Source organism: Anguilla anguilla, chromosome 5 (genome assembly GCF_013347855.1).
Source record: "Anguilla anguilla isolate fAngAng1 chromosome 5, fAngAng1.pri, whole genome shotgun sequence".
Lineage (NCBI taxonomy): Eukaryota > Metazoa > Chordata > Actinopteri > Anguilliformes > Anguillidae > Anguilla > Anguilla anguilla.
Window position 1 is genome coordinate 64,817,500 of NC_049205.1, and position 15,365 is coordinate 64,832,864.

Here is a 15,365-nt window from a genome sequence, read left to right on the forward strand (position 1 = left end):
GATCTCTATTGGTAGTCACCTTGCTGACTTTTAGGTTCATGCTGCCTTTGTGCCACCAACTAAGGAGACTTCCTTTACAACAGTTCCTTGCCAGCCCTCTGGAGACTGGACCACTAGACCCCCTACTAACTGGACCACTAGACCCCTTACTAACTGGACCACTAGATCCCCTACTAACTGGACCACTAGACCCCCTACTAACTGGACCACTAGACCCCCTACTAACTGGACCACTACACCCCCTACTAACTGGACCACTACACCCCCAACTAACTGGCCCACTACACCCCCTACTAACTGGACCACTAGACCCCCTACTAACCGGACCACTACACCCCCTACTAACAGGACCACTTCACCCCCTACTAACTGGACCACTACACCCCCTACTAACTGGACCACTACACCCCCTACTAACTGGACCACTAGACCCCCTACTAACCGGACCACTACACCCCCTACTAACAGGACCACTACACCCCCTACTAACTGGACCACTACACCCCCTACTAACTGTCAGACAGACTGAGGGAATCTCAAAGGGAAGCCAGACACTGGCCTCCTTTAAATCAATCACATCTTTTTAAATGTAAATTTCCCGCCATAAAGAGTACTTAAAGCCGTTCAGTTCCCATATCAGGGGCCAGGTTCGCTCGGCTGAACCCAGGGCTGGTGTCATCGTCCCTCATACTAACGCTCTGCTACTGCTGTTATTTATTTTTTTTAACTCATTATTTCCTTTATTGAAACTGAAAACCATGCTTCTTTTAACTTCTTTTAACTGGCTCCATTTTAAATTCCTTTCAGAACGTGGGTTTATAAAGTCTGATCTGTGCGATGCTGAAGGCGTGAAGCCACAGCTGCTTTGTCCTCATTGTGATCGTGACCCAGATGCTCGTTTCCTGTCTCAGGCCTTCTCAGTAAGTATGTTGTTCCACTTGCTTTAGCAGCAAGCGTGTATCGAGTTGCTGACCGCAAGCAGCCCGAAGAACACGACCTCATCTTAAGGCCGAGTGACACACAAACCCAACGCACGATGGACGGAAAGTTTTCATCATCTAGATTTCTCCACGGACAGGATGCTCTGACCTGCAACACATTCACTGTGATAAGGAGATGAACCCCTTTAAAGGGCTTATCATAGCCATCATATGTGTAGAGTGTATGAAACCACAAATGTTACTGACTGCGTCATGGCAGGTCTTAGCGGATTCAGTGGGAGGTTATGGGTAAAGTGCAGCTGTGCAAACACACCAGTTTACTCTAATTAAAATCAATCAATGAGAGATTTTAATAAGATTATTAAAAATAATTACATTTTAATTAAAAAATAATAATCTGCATTTCTCAAATAGATTTAGTGCTGTCACACCATAAATTTGACAAAATCTTACAAGCCTGGCAGGGGAAAAACAGTTGTTCATAGAGCAATATTGGTAAGTTATAACAGTTTTAGAGTCCAGTGATAAACTTTTTGGTCTTTATTGTCAACAAATGAATATAAGAATAGCTGATACAAGAAATAAATAAGAGTGAAAATAAGAGTTAGTGTTTATGCTTGACATTTTCTAAAGTTAAATATACATTCCAACACTCTCGAAGAGGAGTTTGCAAGCCTGATCGTGGTTTTCATTGCCCCTTTTAATCAATAAGAGCAGTTTATTGTGCAGTCAACTCACTTCAACCTGGTTGCTTGCATCTGAATGTGATACAATTTTTAAGATGAAAACAAAAACCAGCAGAGCTTCACGCTCTCCAGCACTAGGGTTGCAGAGCCCGGCTCTAAACGCCGGGCTTCCGTACTGACCATTTGCACAGCTCTATTTCTCCACTTAACTCGAGATGATTCCCAGCACAGTCAAATTCAGTTCAATGCTGCATATGCATTAAAAAAACACAAAAAAATGTTTTTTTTTCTATGGCAGTTTTGATAATGTGATAAAATATGATATGGGGGGTTAGGTAGGAGGAGCTGAGAAGCCTGCAGTTTGATCCCTGTCAGCTGATCCTTTAGATTCCATAGCATTCAGGACCATGGACAGCAGCTTCACATAGCAAACACACCTGACACACCTGAGCGTGATAAGGAATAACCTTATTAAACACGCACACCCAACACTAAGGAATAAGCTCATTATACAAACACACCCAACACACCTGAGCGTGATAAGGAATAACCTTATTAAACAAGCACACCCAACACAAAGGAATAAGCTCATTAAACAAACACACCTGACACACCTGAGGGTGATTAGTCTCATTGCCTCTGTTAGGCCTATTATAAAGGGACAGCTTGCATGGCTGCTTTTGCATATGATCAACCTTCACTTCTAAAATGACTGCTTTTTCATCCCCTACTTCTAATTATGTTTTATTTCCCTTTTATTTTCCTGTGCCAGGAAAGCAAAAACCCCTGACTGCATGGTAGGGAGACTGAACGGGAAGCTCGTTTTCAGTGTTTTACTGAAGCCACAGGGTAGACGTGTAAAATCTCACTCCCGCCTTGGTCAGGCACCCCACACTCCTGAGAATCCAAACCTTTCATATTAAAAATAAAGATGATGTTTGCTGTATGCATCATTTCTGTATTGTGACCACTGCATATGTCCATAAATGATTTTCACAGGGCTGTAAACATTCCTGCAATAAATGCATTCCTTCAGTGGATGAGTTTCTGGAAATAATCACCCCAGTTTTCAACACTGATGGCAGCTCACAGAGATTCTAATATTTAGTGTACATAATTAACTTTGAGCGCATCACAAGTGTCTGCTTTACAGCTTTTTTACTCTGTCAGTTCTGCCTCCATCTTATTTTTCTTTTTTTCTACAGATCTACAAAATCCAGAACTTACTAAGAGGTCTTGTGTAAATATTCAAAATGGATCCAACAGAAACACAAAAGCAGCAGTGGGGTTTTGAAAATAGGTTTTTCCACATCCTTCACATGTTTCAAGCAAAAGGCAAAGTGTTGAGTCTGATTTTGCAACAGGTACTCACCAGAGGGGTTAGTCTGCTGATTCTAGTGCTTTTGCTGGTATTGCACATTTGCAATATTGCCAGGGATAAAGGGGAAGTGGGCACTGCTGGGTCCATCTGTTTCCCCCCGACTCTGTCTGTTTGGAGTTCAGTTCCTCCTCCAGGCTGGGCATGTGCCAGACGCAGGGCTGCTGTGTGGCAGTTTCTGTTTCACTCAGAGCTGCACTACGACTTCTGTGCTAACAATTCCAGGCTAATGAATACTACTGTGTACATCTTGCTTAGTGCTGCTCAGCTTCAGTATTAACCAAGCCCAGTCCTGCTTAGCTTCAGTACTGACCAAGGCCAGCCTACTTAGCTTCAGTACTAACCAAGATCAGTCCTGCTTAGCTTCAGTAGTAACCAAACCCAGTCTGCTTAGCTTCAGTACTAACCAAGCCCAGTCCTGCTTAGCTTCAGTACAAACCAGGCCCAGCATGCTTAGCTTCAGTACTGACCAATCCCAGCCCTGCTTAGCTTCAGTGGTAACCTGCAGCCCTGCTTAGCTTCAGTAGTAACCAAACCCAGCCTGCTTAGCTTCAGTAGTAACCTGCAGCCCTGCTTAGCTTCAGTACTAACCAAGCCCAGCCCTGCTTAACTTCAGTATTAACCAAACCCAGCCCTGCTTAGCTTCAGTATTAACCAAACCCAGCCTGCTTAGCTTCAGTAGTAACCAAACCCAGCCCTGCTTAGCTTCAGTGTTAACCAAACCCAACCTGCTTAGCTTCAGAAGTAACCAAACCCAGCCTGCTTAGCTTCAGTGTTAACCAAACCCAACCTGCTTAGCTTCAGTACTAACCAAGCCCAGCCCTGCTTAGCTTTAGTACTAACCAAACCCAGCCCTACTTAGCTTCAGTAGTAACCAAACCCAGTCTGCTTAGCTTCAGTAGTAACCTGCAGCCCTGCTTGGCCCTCAGCCATCAGGCTGGGGAAAGTAACAGGGTGGTAAAGCTGCTGGTAAGGGGAATAAAAATAAATATTCAATGCACATAATACAAATCCTTTCTACTTCTTCTACTTTCAATGTAGTAACATAAAATCCCTTGCCAGAAAAAGTATTACATCACTAACTTTAACAACTAAAAAGGTCATAATGATATATGAACCGCAGGACAGTGGGTTGATAGATAAGACTTGTGAAAATTATGTCACAGCTACTCATTTTAACAGGTAAATTTAAACACTGCATGCTGAACCTGGTTCTCAGCAGGTTTAAATATCCTGTAGGCTACATTTAGACATGCTAGATAAATTAGCTGATGCTGCATAGCATAATTTAGAATTTAGTCCTAATTGTATGTCGAAGAAAACATTTTCCCTAAACACTGATCTTGCACCTTTGAAGCCAACCGAAAGCTGTTAGTTCAAGAGGAAAAAAAAAAGGTGGCATTGTTTTCACCGCAGGGTTAATGTGGGAGGATATCTAACTGAAAAAGGATAGGTATTTTAATTGGCGCATCAGAATTGCATTTGCCGATTCGATTTCTGCCACGTGGGGGCACCCTTGCCTTATAGATGCACTTTTTTCGAAAAGGCTTATAAAACGCCCAACTATAGTTGAACGGATCAAGATATGCTGCAGACGCATCCCCCCTTCGATTATGAGGCTCAATGACTTGAAGTTTACTTCAACTAACAATATAGATTTTTGAATGTGATCACAATTCTATATATTTAAATGAAACATTACTAGGTTTTACCTAGAATCAATAGCAACATGCTTTGGGAGTAACATGTATTGTTGTCATTGTTGTTGTTGTCATTGTTATTATTAATATTATTATTATATGTCATCAGTTCGTTGTAGAGCATACTCTTTGTTCTGGAACATACTTTGCTGGACTATTTTGATAATCCAAACACTAGGGCTGATCATAACATTACAAACATCATACACACTTGGCAGAGTATATCAGACTGATTTGGTGCCACAGAATCACTTGCTTGTGGTAGTGTCTTGTTTACACAGATAATACATGTGAATCTGCCTCAGGCTTTTCCAGTAACACTTCAATATTTATTCTAAGCTTGTTCAAGCCTGTTTGTTGAATACAAAGAATTCTGGTTCCATTCTAATAAATTAAACACTAGCTCACTCCCAGGAGTCCATTAAGCGTTTCCTCTTAAAGATGGAGACTTGATTACTGATTATTCCACGGAGTGTGAGCTTTGGTGCTGTTGACCCAACGAGGACAAAAGGACAATTTATTTGACAAGTGAAAAGCTTGTTTTGAACCATTGCCATGGTGATGGACACTTAAGCGTGTGTGAACAAATATGTTTTGACCTGTTACTATGCAATGTTTCATTTCCCTTGTTTCTGTGTTTTGCCCTATTTGTTTCATCACTATTCTATTGTTAGTTTCATTGTTTCCACCTGTGTCTGATGAGTTCATTTAGTTTACCTGGTCTGTTGGAGTTGCGTTTTTGTTTAGTTTTAGTATTCTTTTAGATGTTTGACTGCCACTCATGTGCTCCTGTGGTTTTTTGTCTTTCAAGTTTTCTTGCGTTTACCTGTTTGTTCTTTTTCTCTCGTGTTCAGTAAAAAGTGCCCCATATCCGCTCTGTGTCTGGAGCCTACCTTTGGCCCGTGGGTCACAGTGCGTTTGGGGTCATTGCCTTACTGCAGAATGAACTGCCAGCTGACGAGGTTGACGAGGAATTCGTACACTGCCAGACACGGATCATTCCAATTATTTGTCCTTTGCTTCCTTTCCGAGTAAGGAACGTCAAACAGGCAAAAATGTGTGAAATTGATATCTGGGGAAATTCATTATTAATCATAATGGAATAACAATTATTAACAACAAACTGTAATTCGCTGTCTAAAGAGGAAAAAAAAGGTAAAAATAAGCGAGTACAATATACCCGCATGATCTCATGTGTGATTGACGCCCTCTGCCTTCCATACTAGGAAAGGACACCAGGAAAGTAAGGAAGGATGGATAAACTAAGCAAATGGAAAAGAGTCCAATATCAGGAATTCATCCCACTGCTGCCATCCTCTGTTATATTGTTAATAAATACAAGTGAGCCTGTTTCAGAAGCAGCCATACATGCCCAAGCCATACCATGACATTATGGTTCCCTGAAAGGGGGGGGGGCGGGGTGTATAATGTAGGTGGGGGGAGGGTGTATAATGTCGGTACGGAAATATTTGGCCACAGAATGCCTGGAGTGGCTAAATTTGATCAAACAAGTACTTGCATCTTTGTGGTTCTCTTTTGACTGAATGAACATCCAAAATGGCTCCGTTTGTATTCAAGCTGCTATTCCGCCTCTCTGACGCCATTTTGGAACTCAAACTGATGCGTCCCCGCCGTTGTTACCAGGCGAAAGAGCAGCAGGACGAATTACAGAGGGCTCTGCTTTAAAACGAGCGGGAGGGGGTTCGCATGTTTAGAGAGGAACTCCCCCGCACACACAAACACAGAGACACTCAGATTAATTAATTAAAGTAAGTCTGAATTTTGTTGCTGTTAATAGTTGTTGAGATGTACTTGTACATAATACATAAAGGTAATGATGAATTATGAGTGATATAATTCTTTTTTAAGAATATATATATATATATATATATATATATATATATAAGCTACATAATGTTTGGGACTAGGACATACTCTGTGATCCACATAGTCCCCCCATTTCCCGTCCAATGAGTTTGGAGGCATTTGCTTAAACTTGAGCAGATAAGCTGCTTTCGTGCTCCTCAGAGTTCATTCTAGTGTTGCTATCAGCAGTTACATCATCAATGAAAACAAGTGTGCAAGTACCTGTGGCAGCCAAACATGCCCAAACCATAACACTCACCACCATGTTTCACAGGTGAGGGGGGTGTTTGGATCTTGGGCAGTTCCTTTTGACCTCCACACTTTGCTCTTGCCATCATTCTGATACAAGTGAATCTCCAAAACTCTACGGGCTCTTTTAGGAACTTCCTAACGAACTGTAACCTGGCCATCCTGTTTTGCAGATAACTAGTGGTCTGCACACCTGCCTCCCGAAGAGTGTTTCTGATCTGTTGGAAAGGTGTTTGGTGTTTTTTTTCTTCTTCATTATGGTGAGCATTATTTGGTCATCAACTATACAGGTTCCTTACCAGGCTCACCAGTGCTCTCTTTCTTCTCAATCATGTTCCAAACGTTTGATTTTGGTAAGTCTAAGGTTTGGCCTATGTTCCTAGGTATCCCATATTTTCATGGGTAACTGACTTTTCCAAATGTGAACTACAATTTTCGCAAGTAAATACAACAAATGGAACAAAGGTCACAAAGCATAGGTTACAGTACGTTTTTCCGCTTGCATCTTATAAGGGGGAACTATGGGATTAGTTTTATAGTTCACATATGTACTCTTCAAATGGTGGGCGTTCACCTGTGGTTTTCACGTGATTTTTCGTAAGTGATACGAGAGGGTCATAAAAACGCTCGCAGATAAAATCCGTAAAGGATGCGATGTGAGTCATTCTCGCCCGGAAGCGTGAGACTCTGAAGTGCGGCTCGGGTAGCGACGGGTAAAGGCGTGGCATTACAACGGTTGCTGCGCGCGGATAGAGGGGGATGACCTGAACCACTCAGCAGCATCAGACCGCAGCGGAGAGAAAACATGAGGAGCATCTTCTCAACATGCCTGCTTTTTACCACAGGTAATAAGACAGCTGCCTCCGCACTGTGCTGAACGAGCGCGTCAGACGGCCTATTACTGTTTCAATAAAGGTGCTCTCTAGCTAGCTTTTAAACCACTAAAGTTGCCGCAGCAAGCAAAACGAAAGTAGATATGTGACGCAGATTACCGGGTGAGGTGATTTTGTTGCTAACGAAAATTCTGCACATATGACAGACTGAAATCAATGTAGGTTCTGTTTTCCGCTGTCCGTTGGATAAATTTAGGATCTGCCGTTAACTACCAGTTCTCTGTTGCAAAACTGTATGAAACTGCGGTCGACACGTCGTTAGTTAGCAGCCGCAACGGTCAGAGGCTGCTGTGCGCTACATCTGCCGACCTAATCTTACAATGTGTCCGTTGTACCCAGCGAACCCGCTGCATTAACCCCCAGTGCGCTTTAAAAATGTGGATAGGGCTCCGCTGAAGCGGAGAGACAGGTTATGAATAGTTTTTCGGCGGTGCTACTTTTTTGTTAAGCAAACCCGGAAATTTTTAATTTAACCAATATTTGAGATTAAATATTTGGGAATTGTGAATCATTTTCTGGTTTCTAAGAATTTGTATAAGTTGTACACATTGTTATTTATTATTCAAATGTTTTTTATTTAGGCCTACCAAAACAACACGATTTTATGCGAACATTTCATAACGGAGCGGCACAATAAAAAACACGTCACGTTTTACAGTTTACACAGATTTAAATATATGACATCGCGCAATTCACAAGTCAAATCGTTGTGAAAATAGAACTAAAACCGTTCTCTATAGAACATTAACTATACACGATGCTGGCTATTTCTGTATCGCATACGAATCTGTCGCGATAGAACCTTGATGGCGCAGCTCTCATCCCGGAGTCTGGGAAAGCGCGCGGCTCCAGCACGTCAGTTGCAGATTGAATAGAATATTATGCTGAAGCATCGGACTGCTGCCAAAACTTCTTCCGATGATGAAAAGACTGCCAAAAGACCGCCCCCGTTTTTCCTGTTTAAGACTTTGAGCCAGAATGTTAATTCTAGCCTTTAGTGCGCTGTAAGGTTCGTATTTATATTTTTGAAGCCCTCTTATCATGTAAGCCTAATAAAATATTTCACATCAAGGCAATGATAAAACGTAATGGGTATACTGCATAATACCAAAGAAATTTAATGATGTTATCGGGTTACTGTTGGTCTGTGATACACAGTAAAATCTTCAGTGTCAATTCAACTCTTAACAGTGTTAATTCAACTTTTAACAGTAATATTTGGTCCCGCTCTGGAACGTGAAACACCTGCACATCTTAAAATGTTCACAGAAGAGATTGGCATACTTAGCTGTTATTCAGGTTGTTACGCAGTTTTGTTTTATTTTAAGTGAATCTATCAGTAATTAAACTCACACAGCTGCTTATATGACAGGAAAATCGCACTGTTATCTCTGCAGCCCCATCAGAACTCTGTTATGAAACATTTATTCTATCAGAAGAGATAACAGCCCTGTTCACTTGGCTGAACTCTGCAGCATTACGCAAAGTCACACACACACACACACCCGCACACGCCCGCACACACACACTTACACACACACTTACCAACGCCCGCATACACACACACACACACACCCACACACACCCACACACACACACACACGCCCGTACACACACACATACACACACGCCCGCACACACACACACCCACACACACACACACACCCACACACGCCCACACACACACACACACACTTACACACGCCCGCATACACACACATACACACACGCCCGGACACACACACTTACACACACACTTACGCACGCCCGCATACACACACACACACCCACACACACACACGCCCGCGCACACACACACACACACACACACACCTGCACACACACACACACACAAACACGCCCGCATACACACACACATGCCCGCACACACACACACACACATGCCCGCATACACACACACACACACACGCCCGCATACACACACACACACACACGCCCGCACACACACACACACATGCCCGCACACACACACACACACACACGCCCGCTTACACACACACACACACACACGCCCGCACGCACACACACACACACGCCCACACACACACACACACACACACACATGCCCGCATACACACACACCCACACACACACACGCCCGCACACAGACACACACACAAACACGCCCGCACACACACACACACACACACACACACACGCACACACACACAGCCCACTATAAGGAGATGAGCCAAACTGCCTAACCTTACACATGAATAACAGGTGTTCACACTGGCAAAACCTGTTTTTTAACTGAATCCACTCCTGTGGGTCTGTGGGAAGAACAGAACAACACTCCTGAAGACAGCGAAGCTCCCATTCTGTTACACACTCACACTTCACACTCCTTCACACTCTAAAACCAGCAGGAGTGGCTACAGCAGGAAACACAGCGCTGCTGGGTTTTGCTCTTCAGCTGTGATCAGATTAACAGTTAAAATATGCATCTGCTGCTGATTGTGTGTTGGTGGTGGAGTGTGAACGCATTGACTCTACCTTTTCCTCTGTGTTTTCCACTTCACTATAAAGCTCGACCCTCCTCTGTGAAATCTGTGCTGACCCTGGAGCAAAATTCCAGCATATTCAATCTCAGCTCCACACCACATTTATCCACAGAAGCCTTTCACAACAACTATCTACATCCAACCTTCCATAAGTAACTATACACACCCAACCTTTTACATGCAGCTTATTTACACACATCCATCTCACAGTGTTTTTTTTTCATGTAAGCATATTTTGTGAAGAAGAATCAAAGCTGCAAACAGGATGTAGAAACTGAATGTTGAAAGAAGAGCTGCATGTGAGAGAGGAAGAAGGGAGAGGGGGAGGAGGGGGAGGTAGAGAGCCTCTTCCCTGTATTATGACCAGAGCCCTGGGTCCCAAGGGGAAAAGGGTGATTTAGCAGCACAATGAAGGATGAGAAGTTTGAGCAGGGAGGCTGGTGCATTTTCAGGTCTTTTACCAACCTAAAAACATCATCCAATATGCACCTTACACCAGTACAGTAAAATAAATTAACACAAAATGGTGTTTAACTTTTATATTTAAGCAGTTACCAGAAGCTAAACTTATCCAGAGGAACTCTTGGGTAACAATTCCTAAATCCATCTCATTATTCACATCACCGTTTTGCACACTGTGCTAATTCGCACATCCAGATGATTGGAACAAATTACTGGGGAGGACTTTTACTTTCTGAGCCTGGATTTCCCACTAACTCTGCAGAGGAATGTAGAGAGTTTCCCACTAACTCTGCAGAGAAGTGTAGAGAGTCAGGTTAGAGTGGTTTGGTTATTTCTTCCTCTTCCCTTCGGCTGAGTGCTGACAGGTTCACTCACTGATGCAGGTGAGAGTCCAGCAGGTCACCTCTGCCAGTCTGCGTATGGATGGGGGGGGGGGGGGGGGCACTGGGGGGATGATGAGTGTGCTGAAATGAGAGAGAAGCAGGAAGCATTATGATGCTGTGGATACAAGAGGGAGGAGCTGGATGAAGCACTTTTTCTATTGGTTGTTTCAATGTACCCTGATTGGTGGAGCCCTCCCTTTCCCCCCACGGTGACATCACCACTGTTATTTTATTGTCCCTGATATGGAGGAAGGGGAACATGCAGTGGCTCTTAATGTGGTGCTGAGCCCTTGTGTTATGTTTACTTATTAGCACCTGTGAAACTGTTAGCCTGGCTCAGATATACCCAGGACTGTACTGGGGTTTTAATGTGATACATGTAATACAGAAATGAAGTTCATACTAAAGTACTCAATATATATGATCTTTAAGTCAATTCCAAAACAAAAACCAAATTTACACTGGTTTGGTCACAGGTAATGAAACAGATCTCTCAAAAGTGTAATTCCTTGTTTACTAAAAGTTTGAAACGGGTCAATTTGACCCAAACTGAACATAGGATGCATTACTGCATGCATTACCTTGTGCTCCTCGCTGATGGAGGCTTGTCTCTGTGGCTTCAGCAGTGAGTGTGTTTGGCCAGTCTGTGGAGCTGAACGGCATTGTGGGAGAGAGTGTGAAGTTCCCAGCTGCAGTGAAAAAGGGCGGGAGTTTGATGTACAGCGGTATCACCAGTGGAGACGTGACTAACAGTCACTTTAGGACGGCCAGTAATGAGAAGTTCAGCGGCAGACTGGATTGGGACAGCAGCACTGGACTCTTCTCCCTCTCTAGGCTGAAGCTGGAGGACTCTGGAGAGTATAAAGTACAGAATACTGACCAGAACATAAATACCGTCTTCCAGCTAAATGTTTACAGTAAGTACCACTGTAACTGTGTCTATAGTATTACTAATGCTGTGGTGTGTGAGGATGTGTGTGTGTGTGTGTGTGTGTTTGTGTCTGTGTAGGTTTGAAACATAATAACTTTATTGTTGTTGTTAGTAGTAGTAGTAGCCGTAGTAGCAGTAGCAGCAGCAGTTTTGATTATGGATCTTATCTGATCACTATAATCCTTTGGCTCTCTGCTGTACCAGTATAGCCCATTAATAATATATAGTTATAATACACACCTGTAACGGAACAGGGGTCTAAGGTCATGTAACAGCAGCAACAGCAGCAGCACAATACATTGCTGTCATCAAGACCACTGATCAGAGGCAGATCTTTAACTCTGTTATCAGAAAGGAGAGTTTCACACTTTAGGAACAACATTCTGAGGTAAATGTATATTACAGCTATCTGAAAAGGATACTCTGTATAATTATAAGGCTAAATGTATGTATATTTGTTTCACTAGTTTCACTTTGTAAAATGAAACAGACATAATATTTCTCTACTGTAATGTGATTATATGCTGTCTTTAATTTGTGTTCATAACTGTTCTAACCTGTTACCATTCCAAATCCCCTAAAAGTCCACGTGCACCTATTATAACAGGTCTTAAATAAATCCTCATATCCTCATAAGTACAGACAGTACAGGCACAGTCAGAGCCTCAAACTGCAGGAAACCTCTGAACCATCAAAGCTAAAGCATCAGCATCTGTGCCTGTCTGATCTACGGCACATAAAACACACAACATACAAAACAGCATTTGCATTAAAGAAGCAAAATCCTTCATATTCAATTCCGCGTTTATTTATTATCACAGCCATAAACCGATACAGAAATAACAGTAATGTTTTACAGTTGTTCCGTGGAATGTTTTCTACATCAAAGCGCATTTTTGTGCGTGTACAGGCAGCCACATTCAACAGGTGTGGTCGCCTTAAAAACTTTACCCAAACCTCCCCAACTGGCTCTCCAAGCTTCCCAAATTGAAGGAATGCTTTGCTTATCCTCCTTTCTGGTCTAATTCTATTTCCAAAATACTTAATTTCAAGGTGTAGTAGTATTTACGCATACGGGAACTGAAGCGGCAAAGCAGACGCCACTAATGGCATCATGTGAGCGAGCGGACATCGCAGAATAATGCTTCCAATTTTATCAGGTACAACGTTTTAAACTCAACTTAAAACTCTTCACAGCCGGGTATTGGTTGCACCATAAACATACAACCACGAGCAAGATCGCAGTATGAACATGACCGGTAAGAGCATGTATGATTTGCAAGAAATTATACAAGGAAAATGATTTATGGTTAGATACTGATGACTACTGCAGCGCGTAAAAGTCCTCAAAACAACGCACAGGGACCTCTTCTAGTTAGACTGACTACGACAGTGTTAACTACCAGTACTGCCTACTCTCACACATAACGATGATTGCATAAAGTCCTGCAGTTGTATTATTTACCTCCTTTGTTTATAACCCCCCATGTAACTACAATAAAACTAGGAAGCAACAGGTTACCTTCCAACTAACCCAAGGGTGTAAATTCAACTGGGAAAAGGGAAAGTATTTAGTATTGTGTCGAAAGTCACCGTACAAAGCGGACACATTATGAGATATGGTACTGCTTATTTAAGTTTGTTAGTAACGTCATATACCATCAAAGGTTTGACCTCTCGCGTCTCGTTACCTGTTACCTGTGCTCTTTAGGAGTATTTTTACAAGACAATGCTTTGCTTCATAAAGACTGAGTAGTTGGATGGTGAATCGTTTAAAAAAATAAAAATAATATATATATATATATATATATATATATATATATATATATATATATAATCGTAACATTGTTTAAACTAAGAGCATAGTTAAAACAAAATTCTATGTGACAATATACCATGTGACCTGGATGACAGTTTAAAACTGTTCTGTAAGAGACCCCCCAACACCACTTGCAAATGGCAGAATAAACGATGTAGGACATTTAGCTAGAAAAGACGCACTGAAAAACATGAAAATGCATACACAATTAATAAATAAAATCTCCAGTACCTTAAGCGTTCGGTACGTTGGTAATTATTGCTTGTCTTCTCTTATCGAAGGGCGCTGTTTAGAAATGCAGAAGCCAGAGTCGTCCCCGTTTACTGCAGATTTTCCGGAACCTTGGCGATTAGCTGTACCGACTGCCGTCTTAATTTCTCCTAATTCCCCCGTAACCGAGTAAAATAATGAGCATTTTCCTGTCTTTTGATACAAAAAAGAACGTAGTGGAAGTATACACGATGCGCAACTTTGTGCGCATCCGGCAGGAGAGCTTCAGTTACAACTTGTGTTCCTTTCTCAGTTCCCATTAGGAACATGTTTGATGGGGTGCTATCAAGATCCGGAGGAACAGAGCCCAGCTGTGGGGTCAGCAGAGTTTAATTTCAGTAGTATGCACGTAGGACCGTGATATTGTAAATAGTAGCGGAGACCTGTGGTTTACCTGCGTTATGGTGGTGATTTTACGGTTTCTCGCTGACCAGCTCCCTTTGAGATTTAGCCTGTATGCTATCCTCCGTTTATGATAAAACGTAATAAGTAAATACTTTGTTCTTAGGCAACTTGCTTTGTTTGTTGTTTTAATGGCATAAAGTTAACTTACAAAACTGACTATTAATTGGAAAAAAAAGTGTCAATTCTAAAATCAAAAATAAAACGGATGCATTTATGACTTGTCATACATTTGAATGCTATGTTTCGTGTAAGGGAAGACACATTTTTGTTATAGTGAAAGTTTTGTTGTCCCCGTATTGGTATGTTGTGTTTCTTGGCTGAAAGCGCAGAGACATCCGTGTTAGTTCTGAGAGACGTTTTAATGAGAGAGATTGTTTGAATGACTCCAGGTTTACGATCCTGCTGAACCGAGAACGACCCGATCAGTCTGCGGCTGCGCTAACGGCAATCTCGTGCTCTGAACATTACTGCGATATCTGACTTGGAGGGAATCATTTAATCATCGCTGTTTATTATATCAAAAGCCGTCAACTGTCGAAATCGCTGGCGCGGGCGCCTGCTCCACTAGGGGGCGAGTAATAACAGGTTTAATATATTATCATCTCTTTCATATGTTCACGGAAATACTTCTGACCGCTGTGCGTAGACGACAATGGTAAGTTACCATTAGCGAAATATAGTAGTTAGAGTGAAATATTCATACCCTCTGCGGATAGGATTAATACAGAGTTTATGATTTAAAAGATGAATAATTCTTTCTGTCAACATATGTGACTTTTCCATGAAGGCTTCCCGTACAGGTCACATGTTATTGCCATGTTGGATTTTCTGTTCAAAGTACTGCTGCACTGAAACTG

The 15,365-nt window shown here is 42.3% G+C and overlaps 2 protein-coding genes and 1 long non-coding RNA gene across 6 annotated transcripts in view; 1 reads left to right on the forward strand and 2 right to left on the reverse strand.

The window, feature by feature from the left end:
* Positions 1 to 15,365, reverse strand: part of LOC118227653 (titin-like) — a 128,548-nt gene that overhangs the window by 58,497 nt on the left and 54,686 nt on the right. The gene's annotated exons all lie outside the window — the stretch shown is intronic.
* LOC118227654 (T-lymphocyte surface antigen Ly-9-like) overlaps positions 1 to 15,365 on the forward strand; it is a 237,213-nt gene that overhangs the window by 28,085 nt on the left and 193,763 nt on the right. The window contains exons 1-3 of one of the 4 annotated variants that reach the window (XM_035418387.1): positions 7,276 to 7,665; positions 11,707 to 12,000; positions 15,155 to 15,163. The exons of 1 other annotated variant lie outside the window; for it this stretch is intronic. In XM_035418387.1, coding sequence (XP_035274278.1) covers positions 7,626 to 7,665; positions 11,707 to 12,000; positions 15,155 to 15,163 — 343 coding nt within the window. In that variant the 5' untranslated portion in view covers positions 7,276 to 7,625. Of the gene's footprint in view, positions 1 to 7,230; positions 7,666 to 11,706; positions 12,001 to 15,154; positions 15,164 to 15,365 lie in introns of those variants that run through there. 2 more of the 4 variants (XM_035418390.1, XM_035418386.1) reach the window with 2 other exon arrangements.
* LOC118227665 lies at positions 10,475 to 11,795 on the reverse strand. Its single transcript, XR_004765327.1, has 2 exons — positions 11,665 to 11,795; positions 10,475 to 11,164 (listed from the first exon to the last, which is right to left on the reverse strand). It is a non-coding gene; the product is annotated as an uncharacterized LOC118227665 (long non-coding RNA).